The sequence below is a fragment of the Aricia agestis genome, chromosome 6 (genome assembly GCF_905147365.1).
Source record: "Aricia agestis chromosome 6, ilAriAges1.1, whole genome shotgun sequence".
Taxonomy (NCBI): domain Eukaryota; kingdom Metazoa; phylum Arthropoda; class Insecta; order Lepidoptera; family Lycaenidae; genus Aricia; species Aricia agestis.
In genome coordinates this window covers 4,141,164-4,168,320 of record NC_056411.1, presented here as the reverse complement: position 1 = coordinate 4,168,320, position 27,157 = coordinate 4,141,164, and the positions used below count along the sequence as shown (strand labels likewise).

Here is a 27,157-nt window from a genome sequence, read left to right as displayed (position 1 = left end):
TATTCTTTTTGAGAAATAAAGTCTTTAAATGTAAAAATAGAATATAGTGTTAAAAACATACATTCGGAATTGCCAAGATTTATTCAATAGTAGAGGACGCTCGAGCAACTTCGTTGCGCCAAATTTGTTTATCGCGCCGGAACCGTACATTTTTCCAGGGCAAAAGCTATCGTAACGGACAGACGGACAGACAGATACACTTTCGCATTTATAATATTGGTATGGATTAATAACTTCAAATCACAATAGATAAATTTTCATGTCTTCTTCATGTCTCTCATTTTATTTATTGACAACTGACTTGACAAATTACTTTTTTAAAAATCGGCCAAGTGCGAGTCGGACTCACGCATGAAGGGTTCCGTACCGTTATAGAAAAATAGCCCAAAAATGTGATTTTTGTATGGGAGCCCCCTTAACTATTTATTTTATTTTAATTTTATTATTAATTAATAAAGTACAAATATAATTAATGATTTTGTAAAAATTTCAAATGCCTAGCTATGATAGCCGTTATTGATATCGAGCAAAAAAGGCCAAAAAATAACGTTTGTTGTATGGGAAATCATAATATTAATACGCGAACGAAAAACTTTGTAACTTTTGAGAAATGACAGATTTTTGAGTGACAAGCCTATACATATGAATTATATCTACTCTTTTATTTATGGTTGAAGTCTGTTGACAACAAGTTGATAAATTGAAAATGGATTTAAGTTTTTTTTATTGAATCTAAGATACTATTAGACAATGCTTATACGGCCAGTCTGAGATCAGCTAAGTCCCAGAGACAAGAGTTGAAAAAAAAAACGATAAAGTCAATATTTTTTACAAAATATAGGTAGTACTTAGTCCTAAATATGTCGTTGAAACTAAGGTCGAATTTCGACCATTGGGCGATCTCTAGTATTAATAATTAATTAAATATTAATTTTATTTTTTTATCGGTATTTGTTGTTATAGCGGCAACAGATATACATATTCTATGACAGATGTCTAGCTATAGCCGTTCTTGAGATACCTCCTGGAGACAGACAGACGGACAGACATCAAAGTCTTAGTAATAGGGTCCCGTTTTTACCCTTTAGGTACGAAACCCTAAAAAGCACTCAGGAAGCATGTCCGACAGTGTAACATTTTATTTTATTTTTAAATAGGTATTATATTTTGAAATCTTATAAATAAAATTCTCGTGTCACAATGTTAGGTCGCGTACTCCTCCGAAACGGCTTTACGGATTTTAACCAAATTTTATATGCATATTATTCAGTGGGTCTGAGAATCGGCTACTGGGTACTTTTTATATTGATAAGTGCATTTGTTGAATAAATAATAGTAAATTATTACAACTCGAGACTGACGGCGAACATTGTTTGTGCGACGGGATAGCGATGGACGTTGCCATGGTGACATACATATTTAGTCCCTTCAATAAAATAATACGGCCGAAATACTTTATATGGCAAAGAAACGTTTGCCGGGACAGCTAGTTTCTATATAACAATAAGCGACATCTAGAGAGCACATTGCTTACTAATATGAGAACTAGCTTCCATCAATAAGAGCCTCATCAAAATACCAGGGGAAGCTGGGCATTGGAGACACTTAGGGCCTGTTTCACCACTTCCTGATAAGTGTCAGATAGCTTTCAGGAAGTGGTGAAATAGGCCCTTATGATTTCCCTGTAGATTCGTTTTGAAATATTCTAGCCAGGTGTATGACTTTGTTGGGATGCCATTATAGCAAATCCTACTAATATTATTTAAAAGGCGAATGTTTGGATGTATATATATATATATATTATGTACTTGTATGTATGTATGTATGGATGTATGTTTATTACTCTTTCAAGCAAAAACTACTGAATAGATTTTAATTAAACTTTACAATAATATAGCTTATACATCAGAATAATACAAAGACCACAATTTTAACCGACTTTTCAAAATGGAAGAGGTGTTATATTTGTTTTTTTTATGTTCAACGATTACTCCGCCGTTTGTGAACCGATTTTCAAAATTTTTCTTTTGGTGTATAGGTTATTGTCCGAATTTGGTACCATATTCATAAAAGTGATGACCTGATGAAGGGATCCATAAGTAATCGAGGGAACTCCTCGAAATTTATATGGAAACATGTGGTGACTTCAGTTTCGTTAGCAGTATTCTAAGCATTTGCTACTAACAAGTAAGATTTTGCACCAATGTATACCATGGTTCGGAAGGTGCTGAGAGAACTCCTGACTCTTTATAGATACAAGTTTGGGAGTGTCGACGTTGTTTTAAGAACGGAAAGCATAATAATTATGTTACTATGCAAATTACATTTATCATCATCATCATCATCACTACCATAAATCATTTTGACCCTATTATTGGTACTTTTCATATTCTTTTATTACACAGACTTAATGTCACTTAAACCGCGGGTAATACCGCGGGGCACAGCTAGTATTACATAATAATATACTACTAATACGTGACACTTGTCTCACCCTGTACAATGTTATGACGTCGGACACTCGTACTTGACGTCGTGAACACTGATCAGTGATCAGTATACTGAGAACTTTTGGAACTCGCGCGCTATCTAACGCGTAAGATTGAGAGCCTAGCTATGTCTGCGGTTACACGGTTAGTCTGGCATCAGTTCAATCCATTAGTTTGGTCAGGAATGATAAAAGAATGATCGTCTAACCGGTTGATTTCCAGACCCATAATTTTTTTATTATGTACTTTTCAAACATCCTCCTGGCGTCAGTCTCAAACTAATGGACTGAAATGATGCCAGACTGACCGTGTAACTGTAGACTTTGACTTAATCACTAAGGGCCAGCCACAACACTGCGTTGCGACGTCGCATCGTATAAATCTACGACGCCGCAGAACACAACGTGAAAATTTCTAATGTAAATTAGAGTGCTATACTATATGAAATTTTTGCGTTGCGACATCGCATCGCATTTCAGTGCGATGTTGCTTTTGCGATACGACGCCGCAACGCAGTGTTGTGGCCTGGCCCTAAGTGATCAAACCCCCTTTAAAAATAAAGAATTAACAAAAAACTGTAGACAAAAATAAAGAATTAAAAAAAACTGTAGACTAACGCCTCTAGTCTAGGCGAACCGATTTACTGTCTCATCCACCACACGACAGTGCGTTATGTTGCATCTCGCTCTATTCCTGTTTCGCAGATATTTCGCAGTTCGCAGCGTCCGTGGACTAGAGGCGTAAGATCGAAGGGTCGTTCGAGTGATGAGAATAGAGTCCGGCCTAGAGCGCGTGGAATTCACGCTTTCATTTGTATTAGACTGGCGCGTGCGCGTTCGGTTCCGATCATTTATACATTGGTCAAGCATGATCTACTTTGTTTCGATGCGATAGCTCAGGTAGACAATAGACAATAATTGTGATGCTACTACATTAAAATATGTGGGATGCTTAGTAATTTAGGATCAATGGATTTATGTACGGATTGGCTGAATCAAGGCTTGTCTTTCCTATGACCTGGAACTATGAAAGGCTAAAAACATTATGTCATTCACATCATCATTACCATAATATTATCATTATCATTATAATAGACCATAGTATTTATAGCAATACTATGTACTTTGAGTTTTGACTATCGACACTTTTTTTATCAAAATCGTACCAATAGTTTCCGCGCCTATATCGCGCGATAAATCTCCCTTTCCTTTTAGCTTCGTAATGGGTTAAAAAATAAAGACACATGTATCGAGGTTGATCCAGGTACGTGCATAACTTTTATCTATGGAACAAATCCAAGAACCCCGTAAAGGCTGTGACACACATACGAGCGCTCGATCGACCACGACAACATGAATAATGTATGTAAATAGCCACTTGTAACTTGTTTGGTTGTATTCTTATTGCAGAAGATAACGGGACTCTAACGCATATTATTTTTATTCTCTTTAAAAATGGGAAAAATAAAACCTATCTGCAAGATACTCAACATTATCACATATAAAATAAGTCTACATACCGTACGAATGTAGAGACTATAGAGAACTAGGTACCTATTTTCCAGTGGCGTGCGATACTTATAATTTATTTATTAATTTATTTGTTCATATTTAATTTATTTATATAATATTATATAATCCAGAACACTATTCCTTATCGCCATCACGGCTTAACTCTACGTTTTGAGGATGGCTTACTAAATAGGTAGGTCCTATGATATAGGCTAGGGTCTTCCTCTGAAGTAAAAATACTAAATTATCTTCACTAGACTGATTGATCTGATAGAAAAGTGTAAGATGGAGTTAGAGTAGACTGTCGGCAAAATGTGTGACTGCTTTAAAATATAGATATACAATTTTACTTCTGCCAGAACTCCCGGAGTTCAGGGAATTTTAGTAACGGATACAACAGTATATCTTGGCCTTACAAGCCACTTGCCACAACTCGCACGTGTATTCTGGCCTTACACGTCACTTGCCATAACCCACACGTGTATCCAGGCCTTACACGTGACTTGCCACAACTCACAGGTGTATCTTGGCCTTGCACGTAACTTACCACAACTCACAAATGTATCCTGGCCTAAGGGTCAATTCAGACTACAACACGACGCGTAGATGCATTTCTAAATTTGTATGGATTTGACAGACTTCAATTGCGTGAGATGTCATGCAAGTCTGTCACTTCAATACAAATTTAGAAATGTATCTACGCGTCGAGTTCCGGTCTGATTTGACTCTCATACGTCACTTGCCACAATTCACAGGTGTATCCTGGCCTTACCCGTCACTTGCCACAACTCACTTGTGTATCCTGGCCTTACACGTCTTATTCTCGTAAGCCCAAGTCGCAAGTGTATTCTGGCCTTACACGTCTTCGCAGCGACAGTCGCAGGTGTATCAGGGGCGCTGCGGAGAAATGCTCCACTCTCGCGGCCCCGTTACACCGGCGGCCGCACTGTGTCCCGCGCGCGCTAGAAAGTAAGTGCTGTGTGACTTGTGAACATGCGGTGTTTTGTGTTCTTGGTGAGTTCTTTATTATATTAAAAAAAAAACAAGATTTTTTTAACATTTAAAAAAGTTGTGGTAGTTGATTTAAGCATCGTCGTAGGGTCGTTGCATCTAGGAATGTATGTAATTCATAAGGAGTTGCCAGTTATCATAATTAGCTCGTATATTCTTTTGTAAATCTTTATAAAGAGTCAAATTAATAATCGAATAGGATCCGAATCTACGGAACTTTGTTAAGAGCCCATATGACCCTAACTTGACTACATACTTTAACCTTGATCTCAAAATCTGTAAGGTCTAGAAAACTGATTTTTTGACACAAGTAACTTCAGTTCATAAAGATTAAATGCTCAAGACGAAAACACGATTACTCAAAAAATGCTCGATAGTTTCTTTTTACAAAATACCTTGTTTTAGACACATTTTTGCTTGGATCTTCGAAGTTTGCTGTCTTTTCTTTAATATTTTTTAATATCTAAAAAGGTATTGATAAAACCTAAATTTGCTCAAAACACTTTTTTCATAATCTTTATAGTTCGTCTTTTATTCAAGTAAAACTAACTCGGCAATGATTCCGCGCCGTCCTTTTTCACCTGGCATATGAAAGACGGGCGTGAGTGTGAAGAGAGAAGGACGATGTTTGATTTTTAGAGTCAGGTAAGCTCTTAAGACACAAATGTGGAGTAGGCGGGAAAATGTGTAAGTAGTTCCGTTAAAATTTATTTCACGTTAGGAATTGCAGATAAAAAAAGTTATGTAGTGTATCCTATATTAAGGTAATTTGAATTAATATCATTATTATAACACTAATAAATTATAATGAAAAGAAAACTCTACCTGTTGAATAATATTTTAAGTCAACTATGCTAGTACCAAATAATATTTTGTACAAACACAATGTCTCCAATTGCGACCATTATTTTACAAATATCGTATTAATTGATGAATTATTATCGTATTTTTGTTACTAAGAAATATAATTATAATAAATAGCGGCCCGCCCCGGCTTCGCACGGGTGCACATTGATTTATAAATATTTTTTTTCAATTATTATTTCTTAGTCAATCTTTATGTTAAGCAGAACATAACAACGGTTTACACTATTTAGCCTGTAACTACTATATTATAATAATTATTATACACATTTTTATTGTTTTTTTTTTTTCTAAATCTACATTAACTGTACTTAGTAATGAAATAATTTATTTTGATAAGAATTAATGCCATGAGTAAAATAAAGGCATTTAAATATAGTCCAAAAACATTTCAAGATTTTTTAATAAAAAAATGGTTATTGTGCCTCACTCAACATAGATAGGTATAGTGTGTCGCGGACTTTTTTGTAGATATTTAAAATATCTACAATTACTTAGGACATTTTGTGGTTCTATCTTTTATAGTTTAGGCAGCGTACGCGAAAAAAGTAACATTTCTGGTTGATTTTTTACACCTTGCGTCCGAAAATCCCAAATATCTTACGGAACCCTATTTTTTTATAAAATGAAATTTAGCCTATGTTCAGCAGAATTAATGTAGGATTCCAATGGTAAAAGAATCTTTCAAATCGGTCCAGTAGTTTCGGAGCCTATTCAAGACAAACAAACAATCAAATCTTTCCTCTTTATAATAGTAGTGTAGATATATTATATTAAAATGAAAGTTATTACCAGCTTCTGTTAAGTTAATAGCATAGTTTATATCCGTGCACTCAGAGGCATTTAATGATGATTAAACTTCATATTAATGAAGAGTTTGACAGATAATGTATGTGTTTTATGTCAAAATCTTCATAAGTAACGAATATTCGTCTCTAACTGCCGCACTCAGAGTGGAAAATTAATTACTTAAATGTAATTATTAATTACTTAAATATTAATTACTTAAATGTAATAATTTTAATTAATTCAAAATTTTGACATAAGCCCCATACATTATCTGTCAAACTCTTCATTTAATTGAAGGTTAATCATAACTTAATGTCTTTGAGAACGGCGGTAAGTGCGTCATTATTACGCACAAATTATTGATTTTATAACGATGGGATAAGAAAAAATGTTCAAAGCTCGGTTTTTTTACACACGGAGTTTACCTTTTCAATAGCAACGTTGCTTGGTTATGTTTTGACGTTAGGAGTTTTTGTTATTCTTTTTTTTAGCAAAAAAATAGCAATTTTTCCTTGCCACAGCCTCTGCTTTTTAGCACAGAGGAAATCTTCAAAGAGATTCCTGGGTAGGATATGTGGGATTTTAACCTACTAAAACCCATGCGATACAAACTTCCGCACTTAGAAGAGCCATGGGAACTCTATTGAACGACTTCCACCGCTCTCCCAGCGCATTACTCATTTACTCAAATAGAGCTCTTCAAGGAATCCTAGCCTAATTTTCTGTTAAGGCACCTCTTTACAATGGTGGCCATGCTGGCCCACTTAAGGCCATGGTCATTGTGTAGACATACTATTCTGACATGACCATCGTCCGCCATCATACACCACTTCCCCGTCTTCACCGGCTTGTAGTGGGGCAGCATGGACCATTGTGACGAGGCACCTTGATGTGGAAAGACAAAAAAGTTTTACCAAACATCCTCTTTTATGGATATGTAACAATTTAGAAAGCAATAAACTTAACAAGAATCACATTATCTTTAATTAACTTATCTTTATTCGAAGAGATTCCAAGGTCTTTTATGACTTTGATATGTGGGTCGTTTCCGTTTCGTCCGCAAAGGAAAGAAAAAGTGACCTTAATTTGGCGTAAAATCCATATCTTATTGGGTATGAATGTATGATACAATAGAATATTATGTAGAAAGTATTGCATTGAGACTGTTGAAACCGACTTCTATTGTGATTTGTGATTGGCAAGTGGCAACAAACTTTCCTTATGAAGATCAGCTTTGGATATGTTTTAACCGACTTCAAAAAAGGAGGTTATCAATTCGACGCATATGTATTGCTCAGTTTTCGTATATTATGTTAGGATGGGTTGCACCAGAGTCGTAGTTATAGTTAAGGATAAGGTTATCGTCAAATATGGCGTCCATTATGGACTTTTACTAGGGATTTGACAGTTCATTAGACATTTTTTTATTTCTTTTTTTATTTCTTTCTTTTGTTATGGTTAAAGTTAAAGATATAATTACATAAGGTACGATGCTAAAGATGCGATATAGTGTTTCAATAAACAGAAAATTGCCAAAGAATTTTGGAGTTATAAAGCTGAATGAATAGAATAATTACGGACACATTTGGTATCATAGATCTTATTAAAATAGAAATACTCTTTTATGCGAAACTAATATTTTAAGGTACTATGGACGTTAATCATGTGCACCAACTGACTTATGGCTGCACTCATTTAGATTTAATTATTATTTAACTTTAATTTAAAGTTATAAAGACGTTACCAAAAAATGCATTTTCTGTTTAATTCTCCATTTTATTAAAGTTAAGTTATCATTAAATGTCTCTAAGTACGGTACCCATCATTTTTGATTAAGGCTGGTGTAAATAGTCAGTACTCAAGATGCATCTCGGTCTCAAGCAATGGTTCAAGCTCTGTGATTGGTTAGCTGTCAAAATTTGGACCAATCACAGAGCCGAACCGCGTCTTGAGACCGGGTCGCATTTTAAGTTTAAGTACTGACTATTTATACCAGCCTAAGTTTCTCTGAAAATGTACATATTGAAGGTAGAATACAATCGTATCAAACAATTGTTTAATTCATAGTGAGTGTGAAAACTATCTCCGCCTCGTGTCGTGATGGAAGATCATTCGTGTCTCGATATGAATATATTATGACTTTCGAGTCAACACCTCTGATAATAGGAATTTCCCGTCGCTTAACTTTGGAGATAGCTGTTTCTAGTTCGAGGTATTTTCTAACTGTAGTTTAAATGACTTATGTTATCGGAATCTCTTAAGTTTTATTTTTCTTGAACGGAGGATTATTTATTTTAACATAAAGTCACTCAAACAGCCGCATACTTATTTATTTAAAGTATTTGTTTTAACATAAAACTTTAAATGATAGAAATATTTTTATTTCTATCATTTAAAGTCTCTTAGTGCAGTCGTAAATCATAATAATTGATAAGACTCAAAATAATTAAACAAGAAAAGAAAAGAAGGACAAACAAACTGTGTTCTTTATATTATTGTTTTACTTTTTAATAATCTTCTTTAATAATAATAATTACTTTCAGAATAGTCCTATTTAGTGTCTTCTTCTGATCTATTAGCATCCGTATTTTTACAGTTTTCTTCCACCTCGTAATAACTTAATATTGAACTAATAACAATAGAAACAAACCTGACTTACAAACAAAAGTTCAATGACCTATCCGTTATGGACCTTGGCCTACAGCAAGGTCATGCTAACGGTCATCCGTGACGTCACGAAAAACTCAAAGGATACAGCTTTCTCTATGATATTCCCTTACACCCACTTATTAACCTACATTTAAGTTTATTTTAATACCTAAAAGGTATTGAAGGATAGTCCATAAAAAGCTATTTATAACCATACCTCGATTTTATGCTTTTAAGCTTTTCTATAAATGGTAATAGAAACTGTCACCGATACATTTTAAGAAAATACCCAATCGGTATGGCCAAAATAGATGCAACAAAAATGGAATAGGAGACACAAATAAACTTAAGAGCTACTACCAAAATGCATATCCAAATAAGAAAACATAATATCTACCCATAATGTATACTTTGATCATCCTGCTAAGGACACTCGAATTTTCATTTTTATTTGTATTAAGAGAGGTATTAAAAACGACGTTAGAAAATGACTGAGAAGAGCAACATATAAAATAATTAAAATAAACTATGAAACAACATTATGAGAAAGAGTTCAATTCGTAGGAGTAACCAGAGAAACCTGTAATGTAGGTACAGTATTTAGAGCGAAACAAAAACAATGACATTTAAGCAATACAAAGTGTGTCATCGTAATTACGTTACTAAATACAATAACCCACGTGAAAGTCAAATCTGACCATAAAATGCCTAAGGGTGCTTCATCATGTGAACAATAAACAAAATAACGCCATAGAAATGCGTTTAATCTACGCATCTACGAACACAAACAAAATATGGTGCAGAAGTTAAAATGATAGATAATTTCCTTGTATGTCAATTTGTCTATACCTTCCAAAGACTTCTATTTGAATAGAATTCTTTGATACCTTCATAGAATTAAGAAACCGTTTGTATTATGATGGTTCTACAAATTATAAAATCTGCTAGGACATGGTTGGTTCAATCGGGATTTTTTAATTTAAAGACACAAAACACTTCACATCGTTAATCATCAAAAATGTGCTAAGGCCTTAAGGTTTAAATTCGAAATGATATTTTGACTATGTGTTAATGATGTTTTGATCATCTTTAAGTGGGCAATCAATTTAATAACATAATGATGTGTTGTCAAAAGCTTCGCATTCTTCGGATTATTGGAATGTTTGAACTTTCATCTTCGTTATATCATATCATTTGGACACGTCTTATGATTAATTTGAACTTTTATTGACTATTAATAATTTGTATATTATAATCATTAAAATAAACGGTGAAAAATAATGATATAAGAATGTAATCTTGTGGTACTCCATGGGAATTATGTTTGTTAGTTTAATTTTGATGCTTTACCATCTACAACAATGATTATAAGTCCGTTATGTTGTCATTACATACATGTAAAACATGACAACTATTTATGCCATAAGAGTGGCCCAAGAACGTTCCCATGAGGTACTCCGCTTGGATTTTAATATGAAATATTTTAACAAAAGCTTTCGACGAAAGATTTCACAACATTATACTTTTAATCACTGTTTATGTATTCAGAGTGGCGTTATCGAAAATATTTACATTTTTATCTCGTGGTTATTAACTGTTAAATTAAGATTAAACAGGTTTTAACTTCTTCGTTACTGAAATTTTTAACAATATCCGGTTATCTTTCAACAGTAAATAAGGGATCAAGTTACCTACCTTCTGTGAGTCATTATATTATAGAGCAATCAAATTAAATACCAAAATAAAAATATCTAATTACAATTATCAAAATGATGAGACTATTGTTACGATAATCTCATCATTTTGATCACACTTTCATACTTTAGACATTTTATATGAAGTTGTATGCCTGGATTCGCCATGTTGGTTGGGACTTTAGAAGCTTTTGTTAGAAATATACTGACTCTGAATAGGTCCAGGCTATCAAACATACAAGAGACAGCAGGCAAGTTACAGTCAAGATTAGGTCAAGATACACGATTAGCAGTTGTTTGAGAGATTGATGACGTCCTCAACATGCTTAATAGGAATCGTTATTGGCAGATAGTATTTTGTTAGGGAAATTGAATATTTGGCGACTTGTAATATCCAAAAGAAAGTAACACCTCTGGCGTTGCGAGTGTCTTTGTACAGTGGTCCCTAACCTTCCCTGGTTCATAAAAAACTTTCATTGACAATGTCGTCGATATACATCAGTAGTAAACATGTGCGTGCGGTATTCGTGTCAGGGTACCACCGCGTAACGGGTAACTGTACTCGGAGACGCGAACAACTGGGTCGCCCGGATTCGTACCGGAATACACACCACTCTTACTTTTAGGCCTTAGGGTGTAAACTGTAGCCCATTTCGTTTAGCGAAGCGCGAAGCGAAGGTCAAATGGAGATAAAATTCTGATGCAGGGTAAAGCTTTACAGACCTAACAGTTAGGCGGCCTACTAACAATAATATGGTGCGATAAAAATTAAACTAGCTCAAACTGTTCAATATTAACTATATACGGTCAATTCCACAATTAAGTATACGTAATATTGAGCAATAAAATTGACCGTCTATGGGCCCGCTTAGGGCTCTAACTACATAGAACTAGAAACAATATAGAGAAAAGATAGTGAAAAATCGATATTAAATCCATAATTTTGATAAAAGATGCGAATTTCTTACACCGGTTCATCTCGCCGGGATAGTTTCCAAATTAGTTCCCAAAACGTTGACTGAACGTTATATCCAATACATTTTCGAATTTGGCTTTGATTTTACATTTATCATATTGAGGCCTAACTACCTACCTACTTGCAAACATAAGTTAATACGTCCTATTATAATACGATTAACCTGCAACGGAAAAAGCCCGAATCGTAGTATCGGCGCACCAAAATAGAGAACACGGACTTGGTCTCAAAACTCAAAATCGATTATCCAAGCTATCGGACCGTCCATTCGGAGGCGTTCGGAGCGTAAAATTTGATGTGTTGCCCCAAATCCACTGTCGCCATTATTAAAAAGAAAGTGAACGCTAGAAATAAGAATGTATTTTTGTTTCACCACTTTCACGGCAAAACATAGATTTTAAAGAATTTTGTCCGTCGTAATTCAATTGTTATAAGCTACTTAACTTACTGGCCCATTTTAGTGGCGACTGAGACCTTGTTCACTATTCGAGACTATCGAGTGTTTCCTTATCAAGGAAATGAACTGTAATAGCTTTTGTTTTACTATCTTCATAAATTAAACCACTTAGTAGAATTACGTTTATCTGGCCGCGATTCCGTGCACGCAATAGAAAATCTCGGTGATGCAGCTAGTCTATACTTGTACCGAATTACATCAAAATCAACAGATTCAGAGCTTACTCATTGCAAATTAGTTGTCGCATACTCTTGTGCGATAACTAATTTGCAATGACTATTTTGTCCTCCTTTGTTTTTTCCTCTACTGTAGTAAATTAAATGATGTAGCCGTACCTTAAAAATTCCCAACCACTACAAGCTTACCAATTAAAAATTTCTACAAGAAACGTTATACAATTTTATATAAGTGTGTATTGTCTGCTTTGCACTCTCAAGCCACCAAATCCACGATATTTAGATGTAATATCGAATGGAAAATCCGAAAACATGCAACCTCTACTTAACTAACTTTTCGACAACTTTTAGTTATAACTGGGTTTTTGGTATTTTCAACAGGTGGTGTTAGCGGCGGCTGGAGTAACGGAGCCTACTGTCGAACCCAAAGCGGCCGGCGCTGTCGACAACAACGCGACAGACACAGAGGAACCGCCTGAGGGATACTATGCCTTCGTTGAGTCACCGAATGCTACGCCTCCTAGGTAAGTACTGACGAATAAATTCGTTCTATTTTGTGCCCGGTTTATCTGAGGGACCTATCAGACAGAGAGCGGTCACGCGGTCAAGCTTGCAAGCGGTCAGTTTTGTGTTCTTTGTGTTGTATTACTCTATAGCGGTCAGTAGACCGCTCGAACGCAGAATGAGAACGCAGAACGCTCGAACGCGTGACCGCTCTCTGTCTGATAGGTCCCTTAGGTTTTTAATATTTAACAATTAATATAAAAACTAAAGATTAAACTGAGCATCCTTGATTTCCTTCCTTTAATAGTGTCATAGATGTAAAATACATATCTCTAATACAGATTTGATGATTGCGTGATATACTCTATGCCTGTTTAACTGCTTTACATAGGTATATAATAAGGGATACTTATAACGAGTATAACTCAAGTAAAACTCAACATAATTTTCAAATTATAGCCTATCAACTATGTTGATGTTGTCAACGCAACTATATTAATTTTTATCCAACTTCCAGAACAAGAAGGTTGTTCTCAGAAGGGCTGTAAATACCTTTTTCATAGAGCCAATATCTGACAAGCCTACCCTAAATATTCCAGGGTACGCCCCCCTCCGTACCGGCAGGTGGCGACGGAGTGCGCGGGCTCGGACGAGACGCGCGCGCACGTGAGCGCCAACAACCTGTGCGGGGACCTCAACCGGGGGCTCATACCGCGGAACCCCATGGGGCAGAACCCCAATGGGGAGCCGTACCCTTTGTAAGTATCAAATAGAAGATGACACTATAAATTGATTACAGTTACGTTCACAGTCTTCACACCAAACTGACTGTAGCGCGATTAACAACACGTTTGGTGTGAACGTAGACGAACGTAAAATATACTCTTGTTTGTCAATTAGATACTTGATACATTTTTTTTATGTTTAAATTCAATACCACCGGAAATCTGTACATTTGACCTTCCTTCCAGCGACCTAATCCGCAACCAGACTCTACGGTTCCTCTCCCGGACTCTGCCGGTTCTGCGCGCGGACGACGCCCTGCCGCGAGTGGCGCACATGCCTCCCGCACACTACACGCCACAGCCCAGCCCCGCGCACGACATCGACCACAACAGGTATAATATTACTAGTAGTCCCTGGGATTAGCGCGTTTAAATAAGCCCTTTCAAATAATTTCCCCCTGTTTTTTCCACACTTTCCTCTATTTCTTCGCTCCTATTAGTATTAGCGTGATAAAATATAGCCTATAGCCTTCCTCGATAAGTGGGCTATCTAACACTGAAAGAATTTTTCAAATCGGACCAGTAGTTCCTGAGATTAGCGCGTTCATGATCTCGTTGGGTAAAGGTACGTGTGGTTGAGCCTCGACGCAGAGTATGAGGTTGACTAAAACAGGTAGGTGCAGTTGAGGTTGCAATTTGCCATGATACAGAATCGGGTAACGACCAAGATTGCGTAGCTAATAATTTGCCTCTTTACGCGTATAGTAGAACCACGATGATAAAAGAACGTGTCATAATAATTGCCACCACGATAAGGCAACGAACTAAGCACATTCAAAGTTCATGGGCAATTATTGTAGACGCATGTGTTATTGAGATGAAGAAGTCGTAATATTGAGTTGTGCAGAATCGGGCGTTGGCCCACCATACATTCCTACCTCTATATCTCCTGTGTAGCCAGGATCGACAGCAGTATCCAAATTCCAACCACGAAAACTCTTTGATAGCCCGGATGATCAGGGAGCCCGAGGGACATGCTAAAACTATCTGGAGGCCCGCAACGAAATTAATCAGGAGAAAATAGGCTCAGGAGTACTTTACGTACCTACTATTATGTATTTATATAATATGTATTTACGTCTTGTTATATATTTGAGTACTATTTAGTCATACTTTGAGGTAGACCTTAAAGGCTACCTTAAAGTATGACTAATGTTCGGGCCACACTAACGTCCAACGTCAATGCCCAACAACGCGACAATTATTGCGATAATTTTAACGCGTTAAAGTGGGTGGCTACACTTGAACGGTCAACGTTTAACGCCGTTCAAAACGGCGTTGAAAACGGCGTTTATTTTATGCTCGGGTCTTTTTTTTAACTGACTTCAAAAAAAGGAGGTTATCAATTCGACGCGTATGTATGTAATATAACTGCCTAATTTTCGTATATCAGCGTCTGAACAAATGTGCCAAAATTTTTCAAAAGTGTAAGTATTTATGTATGTATGTATGTATGTATGTATGTATGTATGTATGTATGTATGGTATGTATGTATGTTTTTATGTTTGTGTTCGCATATCTCTGGAACTACCATTGCGATTTCAGTTATTCGGTTTGGAAAATCTAAAAAAAGCAATTACTTTCTCGTTAGGAGTAACAAGAGTAGAGTGAAGACTCCATAACCAAAGTACGTATTTAAATTAAAAAACGTGCTATTTAAATGCAAACAAGTCGAAGCCAACACGTGTGATCCCGTCGGGCTCTCAACGCACAGTGACGATGCGTAGTGTGGCCGCTTCATAGCATTAATTCTCGCGTTAATCTCTTTGATGTACTGCCACTACAGCTATTGCCAAACGGCAAACGGCATTGTAAACCCCGTTGAAAATTATCGCGTTAAATTGTGGCTACACCTAACGTCCAACAACGCGATAATTAACGGCGTTTGACGTTAGTGTGGCCCGAACATAAATGGACCAAAAGTCCAATTAAAATCTCTACGTAAACATGAATAACCTACTCTTCTTGTAGGCTTGAGGAACGCGCGAAGAGGTCGGTGGAAGACGAGGCGCTGCAGGCAGAGCACCGCGCCAACGACGAGCCCCGCGACACTGGCTTCTGCGCGAATGGCGGGGTGTAAGTATACCTTTATTTTTAATTTTTTGTTTTATGAAATAAGGGGGCAAACGAGCAAACGGGATGTAAAGCAACTTCCGTCGCCCATGGACACTTGCAGCATCAGAAGAGCTGCAGGTGCATTGCCGGCCTTTTAAGAGGGAATAGGGTAATAGGGGAAGATAGGGAGGGTAGGGAAGGGAATAATTACTAAGAATAAGGTAGGGGATTGGGTTTCCGGTATACTCTGAGTGAGTAAACTCACTCACTCGGCGAAACACAGCGCAAGCGCTGTTTCATGCCGGTTTTCTGTGAGAACGTGGTATTTCTCCGGTCGAGCCGACCCATTCGTGCAGAAGCATGGCTCTCCCACGTAAAATTCTTTATATTGGTGACCATTCAATAATAATTGAACGCCAGAGCCCAGAGGTGTCAGAGAAAAGGCTAGAATATTGTATGGGGTAGTAGGTTAGTTATACCGACTAGTTTACAATATTATATGTTGAGCGAGTTGCATGTGGATCACATGGGGATAGTTAAAATAAGCGAATAGCACGAAGTTTCAGTTGGTGGCCAACTGGCCAGGTATCAGGCCCGGATCTAGGGGGGGCGAGAAGGTGCCCCGGGCGGCAAAGATTGGGGGGCGTCCGGAGGCCACCTCCCAATCTTTTGCCGCTTTCTTCACCGCCACGTGCGCCACAGGTGGCGTTGAAACGTTGTTTCGCAGAATTCTATCTGTTGTTAAAAGACTTGGAGGCGCCCCTTGTCGCGGGGCAATCATAGCATTTTATTTGAGTACTAATTGAAAACGCACATTTTTGTTTGGAGGGCGGTAAATTGGGATTCTGCTCCTCCCTTTTAAAACGTAGATCCGGGCCTGCCCGGTATAGATGCAGATATTGAAAGAGTTTGTAGAGAATGTGCGACGTGTGGTGCGGAGAGTTCGGCGCCACCCAAGGCGGCAATACAGCCGTGGCCGCATGAACCTTGGTCTAGGGGCCGTACCACGAAACAGTTTTGAGACTCAAACAATCGAACGAAAATGCCGCGTCCTACTCTAATAAACGTGAAATGACATTGTTAGAGCAAGACGCGGCATTCTCGTTCAATAGGCATGATGACTATTTTTTTTTTCTTATCGTTAATTGAAAGACACTTAAAAAATAGAAACGTCGTTGAAAGAATGACTCTGATAGCTTAAAAATTCACCAAGATATGACAATTCAAATATCTCATAAAAAAGACCTGCCCGAAACGCTCCATACAAATTGCTACGAAAGTATGACGTCAGTCTTTCGTAGTTTGTACGCATCGGGAGACAATTTTGTTCGACAGGTTTATTAAATATTGCGTTTATGAAAGTGGTTTCATAACAAAAGTTGCTTTTAATTGCATATGTTATCGAATTGTATACTAATATTAAGAAATTTAATTGAAAAAAAATTCGACATGAATATCCAACTTTGAAGGCGCATAACAAAAAAAATACAAATGCTATCGAGCTGAAATTTTGGGAACACTTATTTTTTACCGTGATTTCTATATTGTATTAACAAAATTCGCTAATCTTTGACCTTGTCATCATCCCTATTGTTTGAGTCTCAAAACAGTTGCGTAGTACAGCCCCAGGTTACAACTTACATGTTGATTTCTTAAGTCCAATCCAGGTAAAATTGTAAAAAGTTCTATACAAACGTCACAGAAGAAAATGCAGTTTTAATGACATAATTCCCATTTTATAAGAACAGTCCAAGATCAGTTCAAGATTCTGGCAAAGGTCGGCGGAATTGGTGTGACACGTGGCCGAGAAATTTTCACGTCAATAAAAGTATTCGTTAAGAGAAGTAGGTATATGGTTAAGAGTAGATACAGAGAAACCCGTTTAATTGTGTTAAGCAGAACAATACACAGCATTATCAGTTGGATCAGTCCATACAATTCTTCTTTGTACTCGCCTTTTAAATACCACACGCATCTGAATCTGCACTTTAACATTATAATGTAACTAGATGATGCACGCAACTCCGTTATCGAGCTGGAACCGTACATTTTTCCGGGATAGAAAGTAGCCCATGTCCTTTCCCGGAACTCAAAGTATCACCAATTTTCAGCAAAATCGTTTCAGCGGTTTGGGCGTGAAGAGGTAACAGACAGACAGACAGACACACTTTCGCATTTATAATATTATAAGTATGGAAGTATGGATAAATGTTTGCAAAATTAGAGACTGTACATAAAACAACAAATAACTATGAAATTAATTTATTAACAATTCTCGTGAATGTTGTACAAGTGACATAGCGACAGACTAATTTTATGTGGGCTAATATACTTTAACAATATAAAAATTCAACTGGGATATTTTAAATTAACTAGTTACAAATCGCTATACATCACCGACGCCTACTACTTTTTCGTTTTTCAAAATATAGTGCCTTCTCTTTCATTCATACAAAGAACGAAAGAGATTGATTATATTTCATCAAGAATCAACTTTCACACGCGTTGGTGAAATCCGCAATAATTATAAAATTTACTATGGAGTAGTTTATTCATTAAGTAGATGGCCTACATAATTTGATTGGATTATGTCTTAGCCCTAGCCGAACCCAGCCAAATAAAGTTGATTCTCAATCTGCCTTTGAAATAATTTATTTCGTAGTACAAAGATGCGTTACAAAATATATAAAATACTATATCATAGTATAATATAATGTTACTCAATAGTTAAGTCTAATGCTACTCCCAAAATTAAATCATAAATACTTGGCTCCCTTCTCCTTTAGATCAGAGACTATAGATTCGAAGTTATCTGGTCTACTGCCATCCAAAAATGCGATGCGCTTGTCTTTCTCTATCTGAAATAATAATACACAAACAAAATTAATGTATGTGATATAATATTTATGTTAAAGTTTAAGTAACAACTACAGATTAGAATGAAGTCGAAATTTGCCTAATTCTCTCTATCCGTGGCTTCTAAATGGTATAGAATTTCTTATTCCTCCATACGCAAAATAAGTAAAATTTCAGTAGCGGTTCATGGTCCATTGCGCATTCTATGAAACCCATAAACGGCTTAGCCGTAAACTTGATTTTCCAATTCAACTAGGCAATAAAGAAAAGTACTTCTTGACAGTCATCCCAATAGATTTTACCTCAGCAGGATTCTCTGTAGTATGAACACTTAGGGCCCTACCCCACGACGTATTTTTTGCTCCCTGACGATGCGCGTTTCTGATGCGCTCGACTTCTGCGCGTTTTCATCGCGTTTTGGCAGATATAAAGTTTAAAACTTTAGGCTTCCTTGCGTTTGCTGAGCGTTCAACTTGCGTTTGTATCGATACAAACGAGCGTAAAAAACGGCGTGTGGAAGGGCCCTTAGACTGGCCATAGACGGACCGCAAGTTTCAGTTGGGACCGACTGCTCTAGAGCAGTAGCGTTGAAATAAAGCCCGCTCAAGAACTGCTCAAGCGGTCCGTGTTTTGCGGATATTGCGGAAAACTGCCTTGCGGCGACCGCGTTTTGTAGTCGGTTTCGACTGCAACTGCTGATCCATGGCCGGCCTTAGTGCCAACCGTTAAACACGGGCGGATGCGGGCGCGGGCGCACGCGTCGAAAGACCGCCGCGGGCCACGAATCCGCGAGCGGGCACCCGTCGCGTGCGCTCATCTCATTTAGCGCCGCTAGTATAATTTTTATCTCGAGCGTGTACAGCTGTGTCGAATAGATTACAATGGATTATTTACAAATTTTTTATTTGGCAAAAAGACGTCAACGGAAACAACATCGACTGCGAAAAGCGTACGCCCGCACCGTGTGCCCGCCGTCCGCCGAGCGTGTGACAGTCCGTCGCCCGCGTCCGCGCTCCGTCGCACGCGCCTGCACCATAGTAAAAGGAGGGGAAGTAAGTAATCTTCATACAAAGGCACCGCGCGCGGCTTGTATGTGTGCACCATAGTATCAATGCGTCGCCACGTACGGCACACAACAAAATCTCGGCGGTACCAGCCTCTAAAACACGCCGAGATTTTGTTGTGTGCCGTATGTGGCGACGCATTGATACTATGGCGCACACATATAAGCCGCGCGCGGTGCCTTTGTATGAAGATTACTTACTTCCCCTCCTTTTACTATGCCTGCACTGCCCATACTATTTTTCATTTATACACACACGAGCGTGCGACCGAGTTTTAGAGCTGGCCCTTAAAGTGCCAATAATTGCGTGTTTACCTCTTGCCTGTACCGCTTGTGTTCAGGCCACACACACTGTTCGAAGTATCCGGGTATGTCGGGGGGGTCGTACACGCGCGAGCCGCGACGCCGCACGCACTCCTCGTAGGTTAGAACCAGGTAGTATCTGAAAATAATGCGGCTAAATTTAAAAAACTCAACCCCCGGCAACGCACCTGCAGCTCTTCTAATGTTGCGAGTGTCCATGGGCGACGGTAGTTGCTTTCCATCAGGTGACCCGTTTGCCCCTTACTTATAAAAAAAAGGTTGTAACAAAACAAGTATGATACTTTGGAGTGTGTATGACGATGCAGAGAACACAACATAGAAACATAGCAGTCAAAAGTAACAACTTTTGACTTCTATGTTTAATGTTTCTATGAGAAATGCCCCAACGTCATGAATGCAATGCTAAAATAAAACTTTCATTGCGGCTACTTTCATAATTAGCTCTTTATTAAGTATTTTTTACTCATTTTTGTTACACCCTGGTATCTACTGTTGTAGTACGTAAAAAATAGTTATTAGCCTAACGACGCGGATTAACTATATGGCCTGTGTTATCTCCGAACCATTATTAGGAATATATTTTCACCTCATTTATTAAAGAATCAGATAAGAACCAATATTACATATACAGCCAAAGTACCCTTCTTTTTGGCTTTAATAGTAAGACACACCATTGTGAGAAAACAAAGTTCTATATTGATAAAATATAGAACTTTGTTTTCCCACAATGGTGTGTCTCACTTGTATGTCTTGAGGATAACTCAACATTACAAAGGTAGTTAGTAAGCTAAATTTAATATAGCTAAGAGCACAGACACGGATCAAGATAGATACTGCATGTGTATGTACCATATTATGTACCATGTATGGACATTCGAAAGTCTGTTTAGTCTGCTATCGGAATTGGACGTCAATCGGAATTTCAAAAATGCCTAAAAGTGCCGTATTGAGCTGTAGAAATTCAAATAGTAACGTTAGCCTAGATAATGGACACGTTTCTTATCATCGATACGTCACAGTAGGTAGGAAAAAGTGACACGCTCGTTTTCATACAAATGAAGCGACATGCGGTATCTATCTTGATCTATGTCTGTGGCTAAGAAGAATAGTAGGAAACTCTACTCTGAGGAGGAGAAAAGAAACCGCAATTTACCAGTTTTGCTTATTGTTACTAGCAAAGTCAAAATAATATCACCTCTGTTGTAAATGGAACATGAGAGATAGCATACCTTACTATAATATAAAAATAATGCTCACCTTAAATCACAAATCTCGTTTATGGGCTCAAAGTTGAGTACGGTGAACCCTTCCACTATTATAAACTTCTTTCCAGATAATATTAATTTGCCACTACCACTGTTCTCATTGTATGTATGCGCTTTATTTTCCCCATTCATAGTCTTTAAGACATCTTCATACATCTTATTCATGTCTAAGGACGATAGGATATCGTAGTTGTTATGTTCCAAGCCCTCGCATTTCACATGGTTAGGACTATCGTCGGGGTAGAAATATTGGTCTTGGTGGAAAATGTACACTGGGCTTAGAGTGTCTTTAAGTTTGTTGGATATAGTGGTCTTTCCTCCGCATGTAACTCCGGCAATACCAATAATGATCCAGTCTTGTCGTGACATCTTATATATTATTTTTATAGATAGGGGTAGATGTGATATAGGGTGTATGCCATAAGCCCCCCGATGAAGAATAATCCCCAAACGGCACAAGCGAGCAAGCCCCACTGTGGATCAGGAATGTATTGATATACTTGTAAATCTGTAACAGAGAAAATTGCACTATAAGTTAAATAAAAGTGAAATTACAGATAAACTAGCTAAAAGCCGAGCTTTGTGGGGTCTTGTGTCGTCACACCTTGACTGACTGATGATAACACACACATCTACATATGATAAAACCTTGACTGACTGATGATAACACATCTGCAATCTGCATATAAATAAAAATTACTATGTTACAGCACAAATCAATAGGTGTGATAGTGTTTCCGTAAAGTGTACCACAAAATGTTAACAGGTTGTGGGATATACTAGGACTTACTTCGCTCGCCCTGATAATAATTAATCAAAGTGAAAATATATTTATTAATAATTTATCAGATATAAACATGTAATATATCTTTATATATAAAACTCAAAGGTGACTGACTGACATGGTGATCTATCAACGCACAGCCTAAACCACTGGACCGAACGGGCTGAAATTTGGCATGCAGGTAGATGTTATGACGTAGGCATCTGCTAAGAAAGGATTTCGATCAATTTCACCCAAAGGGGTTAAATAGGGGATGAAAGTTTGTATATTAATACTTCTTAATGCGAGCAAAGCCGCGGGCAAAAGCTCGTGTTTGATAAATCGTAACTATTAAAAAATATAAAATATACAAAATGTAATCTTTACCTTCGTCAATGAAAGGGTAAGTGTTTACCCAGAGTATGAATACTAGGAATGTTACTATTGTTACAACCAATATCACTTTTCCTAAAACTGCATCAGGTATGTCCATATATGCATCACAAAAATAATTATGAACTAGCTACAAAACAAGTTTTCCTCAAATTCTTCAAAGTTTTCCTCTGGAAATAGAATTGATGATTCGTCTTCTTTGGGTTTTTCAACTTTTTGTAGCAGGGGTTTTCCTTTGATTGCTCTTTCAATAATCTGAAAATAAAATAATGAATGAAGATTTTTTTTCCTTCACGATATATAATAGGTAATGTGTACTTGTGTTCTCGCCGGTTCGTTCCTTTAAATTTATTCTGAATAAAAAAAAATTGAGTTTGAAATTTGAGTTTGAGTACACAGTACAAATTCACAATCCCCATTCCATCTTGGCTTAAAAAAACTACCTGCATAATTGCAAAAAATACAATTGCATCACTCCTGCAAGATATTAGGAATGTACTATAGAAATCTATATATATATACAACTCAAAGGTGACTGACTGACTGATTGACATAGTGATATATCAACGCACAGCCCAAACCACTGGACGGATTGGGCTGAAATTTGGCATGCAGGTAGATGTTATGACATAGGCATCCGCTAAGAAAGGATTTTGATAAATTCCAACCCCAAGGGGTTCAAATAGAGGATGAAAGTTTGTATATAATAATACTTCTTAACGCGAGCGAAGCCGCGGGCAAAAGCTCGTATTAAATAATGTCAGAAGAAAACTATATTTTCTCTAGTTTGTAATATCTACCAGTTCAACTTACCGTTGTAAAACAATATTATTTCTTATCTGATAATGACTTTTTCAGTTTTATGACTTGGTTGGACTGGATTGGTTTTTAATAACACATTAAAGTGGTAAAAATAATACAACACCAAAAAAAAATTCATAACAATAATTATTACATAAGGCAAAGTAATTATGATACTAATTACTTAATTATAATACTTAATTAATTAGCCCTTGTATAAAAATTTATTATGCTTTACAATTGCTAATTTATGTATTTTTAATATTACCATGATCTTTGGCTGCTGATAAATCTGATGTACCATATTTGGACCTTATTGCAATAGCAAAATTTTAGTAAGTGGTACACCATATCTGATGCAAATTACAAACACATTATTACTGTCTTTCTAAAACTGTTGTTATAACATATTCGAAAGGACAATAATTTAATTGTGTTAATATTAATAAATATGTTATCTTATAGTTACCCACCTTGTCTTTTGCCACACTTTTTGCTACCGGAGTTGAAAGGGCCAATAGTTTTTTAATATTTTCTTCAGCGCTGTTCTTTGACTTTTCAGTTCCTTTAGTTGGCTTCTTATTCTTTTGGTTGTACGGATGATACAAATCTGAAAATTTTCAGTTTTTAATAAAGCAGTTTGGTAGGATTTTTTTACACTTGCACTAAAATCGCACTAAAAAATATTAGAGTGGTATACAAACGAGTGCGAGTCTCCGCAGCCGTACTAGAACTAAATGTCACAACTCACAACAGCCTAAGTAGTTCCATAGTAAAACTATTCTCAGATTGAGGTTAGATTTACTACAAGTGTATGACGCAATGACTTCAAGCGAACGAACCTTGAACTGTGCCCGTAGGATGCCGAGTTGAATTGTTGCGACGCTTGTTACGTTTCCTTTTATCACTCTCTGAAAAATGTAAACAAAGTTATAAAAACCTCACTTAATTAAACCACGACAATCAATTATTTAGATAAGTCGACTTACCTTCTGGTTCAACAAATTCAAGGGCTTGGCGTACTAATGCTGAAGACATTGTATTTTCAACATTAATTTATGCATTAACTGTGCGGTATTTTCTGAATTAAAAGGCTAATTCAATTCTTAACCTCAATGTTTTGTATTGACATTTGTGATTTGACAATGACATTTTATTATTTGACACATGACAGCATGTTTTTTAATAACTGCAGCAAATAATAAGTTATCAAACGAACTTACCTTGTGTGAAGTTCGATCATTATTATATGAATCGCTTCATTTGAAGATATTTTATTCACAACATAGTCCCTTTAACCTATAGGTGACTTTTTGCACGCTTTAAAAGACATTTATGAAACTAGTTACTCTCTTGAGAGTCAGTTATGACTCAAAAGTCAATATTCCCCTACCACCCCCACCACCGCCGGAGTTGTGGATGGGGCAGACGGCCATTTTGGACTCATTATTTTTAGTGTAGGAAAAACTTTCCACCTTGGGTCTCTTAGGGAGGGTGGGTATTAATTATATCTTCAAATGAAGCGATTCTTATATTAATGATCGAACTTCACACAAGGTAAGTTCGTTGGATCAATCAAATTTTGAAAAAAAACGTTTGAAAAATCAACAACGTAGAATTTTAGAGTTGAAAGTTTTTCCTAATAATAAGGTAATGATAAAAAATATAATATACAACATATTATATTATTTTATTTGTTTATCTTATAATAATTGGAAGAATTATAATAATCAATCAGTACACATAAAACTATTACATGATAGGTCTTATATATCTATGGAGGTAAGGCAAGCGTATCTTGCGAAAGTTCCCTCATCAAGGAGGATTCTATTGTAGAATCGAGTGAAAGTATTTGATGAAGGAGTCCATCCAGCAACCTTGCGGATCGTGTTGACGTCCAGGCCCACGCGGCTCGCGACCGAGGTGGACGCGTGGCGAGTAGGTACTGTGCGCACCGAACGTCGACACGTCCACTTCACTTTCCGATAGTACTTGCTTAATCCAGCGACTGATCGTTTGGGATGTGGCTGGCTTGTGTGGCGGTTTGTGAGTGAGAAACAGTTTCCCGTCTTTTAAAGATCTCTTATTTTTGGTGACGGAAATATAATCCTTTCTTAGAAATTGGACAAATCTTTGGATTATCTGTAAAAAATGGTTTAGCAGTAAAGGCTGCTCCTGTCCCGGAACGGAGGTCTTTATGATATCTGTAATTAGAATCTTAGCATTATTATTATTAAATGAAATATTTTCTATCTTTATCAAAAATAGGATTTGTACTCTGTAGGCTGTACCTAGAACTAACGAAATATATGGATACCTACCATTCCGCTTTGTAATTTAAAACACCCTGAGGGTCCCAAGTCTGTAATATGTATTTGTGAATTTTTGGTCTTAATTTATAAGCTCCTTTAAGCAAACGACCAACGTTTTCGTCGGGACCGATATACCGAGGAGTACAGATAGATCTGCGAGTACCTACTTCCGTACGAGCAGCCCTCATTAAACTGTTTCGTCAAAAAAGTTAATAAGCATGAAACGGAATGTTCGCGCCCTTAGCGCAAACAACAGCGCGACTGTGTTCGCGGCCTTAGCGGGCCTGGCGGGGCGCGCGGGGCGCGGCTCGCGGACCCCATTCACCTCACGCTGCGCGGGCGCAGCTACCACTCTTCATCGGGCCGACTCGACAGATAGACTTGATTGAAATGGGTCAATATTTGTATCATCACAAAACCGCCACCATGCCTTATAAGTTATAAGTAACATTATATTGCTTTACCGTGCTATCGGAGAGATGCCAGTATGAGGTCGACGGCCTCTCGTGGACGTCTTTGGGAAAAGGCTTGCATTGAGGGGATGTTATAGCCTTGTATGTGACCGTCGCAGATTTTTATTAGGCCGTAAAAATAAAATTTCGGTTGCTAGTAATCTTTGTAAAAGGGGGAACCAGAGCTGAGAAGGCCAATAAGGAAAAACGAGAATTCCATGTGCCTTATCATCCGTAGACTAAAGTTTAAACTAGTATTTCAGGAAAAGGAGAAAATGAATAGAAGTAAAATTTTCCCCAATTTAAAGTGAAGTCAAAGCGTCTATCGCTAATGCTTCTGGGCCTCCAGGCCTCCAGGAAATGTAATTCGTGCATTTGGCCTTGGTATGAGAAGTGAATAGGTCAACATCCGGTTGACTCACGCTTGACTAAATTGTGTAACAATTTTTTGGACACATTTTGTAGAAAGTTCTCATTCTGTGTCAGGATTAATAATTATAGATTCTGAACAAGCCAGATTTCCCTTGGTATACTCCTCCCATTCTGTTTGCATAACTTATGGCTGTTGTGTTATCTACCCGCAAATCGCAATAATATCGTACAGTTTATTTAGATGCTATTAAGCCTCTAAGTCCAAAAAGAATTGCTAATAATTCTAAATAATTTATAATTATGGTAAGTGCATTCACTAGCTGACCACCAACCGTGGACACGTTTGTTATTGTAAACTGTGCCCCAGCCGGTTCGCGATGCGTCCGTGTAAATTTCCATTTTGTAACCGGTGTGTCGCATTGGATGCGATGCCGTTTTATAATATTGTTAATCCACCAAGTGAGATCCTCAAGAATAGAACAAGGTAATTTTGTCTTACGTTCGTAATTTGGATTTTCTACAATTGAAAAATATCTACGACCGGACTCGCCGCAACTAGATTTCCAATCAATTAAGCAAATTCTCGCAAAGTGCA

The 27,157-nt window shown here is 37.2% G+C and overlaps 3 protein-coding genes across 3 annotated transcripts in view; 1 reads left to right on the top strand and 2 right to left on the bottom strand.

The window, feature by feature from the left end:
- The first annotated feature begins 4,954 nt into the window (after window positions 1-4,954).
- LOC121727789 overlaps window positions 4,955-27,157 on the top strand; it is a 27,137-nt gene continuing 4,934 nt past the window's right edge. The window contains exons 1-5 of the mRNA XM_042115782.1: window positions 4,955-5,014; window positions 12,998-13,140; window positions 13,720-13,878; window positions 14,092-14,238; window positions 15,878-15,982. Coding sequence (XP_041971716.1) covers window positions 4,994-5,014; window positions 12,998-13,140; window positions 13,720-13,878; window positions 14,092-14,238; window positions 15,878-15,982 — 575 coding nt within the window. The 5' untranslated portion in view covers window positions 4,955-4,993. The remainder of the gene's footprint in view (window positions 5,015-12,997; window positions 13,141-13,719; window positions 13,879-14,091; window positions 14,239-15,877; window positions 15,983-27,157) is intronic.
- LOC121727791 (nicotinamide riboside kinase 1) overlaps window positions 18,208-27,157 on the bottom strand; it is a 20,305-nt gene continuing 11,355 nt past the window's right edge. Inside the window, exons 2-4 of the mRNA XM_042115784.1 lie at window positions 21,462-21,838; window positions 20,196-20,322; window positions 18,208-18,819 (exon numbers count right to left, since the gene is read on the bottom strand). Coding sequence (XP_041971718.1) covers window positions 18,718-18,819; window positions 20,196-20,322; window positions 21,462-21,838 — 606 coding nt within the window. The 3' untranslated portion in view covers window positions 18,208-18,717. The remainder of the gene's footprint in view (window positions 18,820-20,195; window positions 20,323-21,461; window positions 21,839-27,157) is intronic.
- The window catches only part of LOC121727792, a 6,741-nt gene continuing 2,331 nt past the window's right edge, over window positions 22,748-27,157 (bottom strand). Inside the window, exons 2-5 of the mRNA XM_042115785.1 lie at window positions 24,416-24,491; window positions 24,269-24,337; window positions 23,900-24,036; window positions 22,748-22,880 (exon numbers count right to left, since the gene is read on the bottom strand). Coding sequence (XP_041971719.1) covers window positions 22,752-22,880; window positions 23,900-24,036; window positions 24,269-24,337; window positions 24,416-24,464 — 384 coding nt within the window. The 5' untranslated portion in view covers window positions 24,465-24,491 and the 3' untranslated portion in view covers window positions 22,748-22,751. The remainder of the gene's footprint in view (window positions 22,881-23,899; window positions 24,037-24,268; window positions 24,338-24,415; window positions 24,492-27,157) is intronic.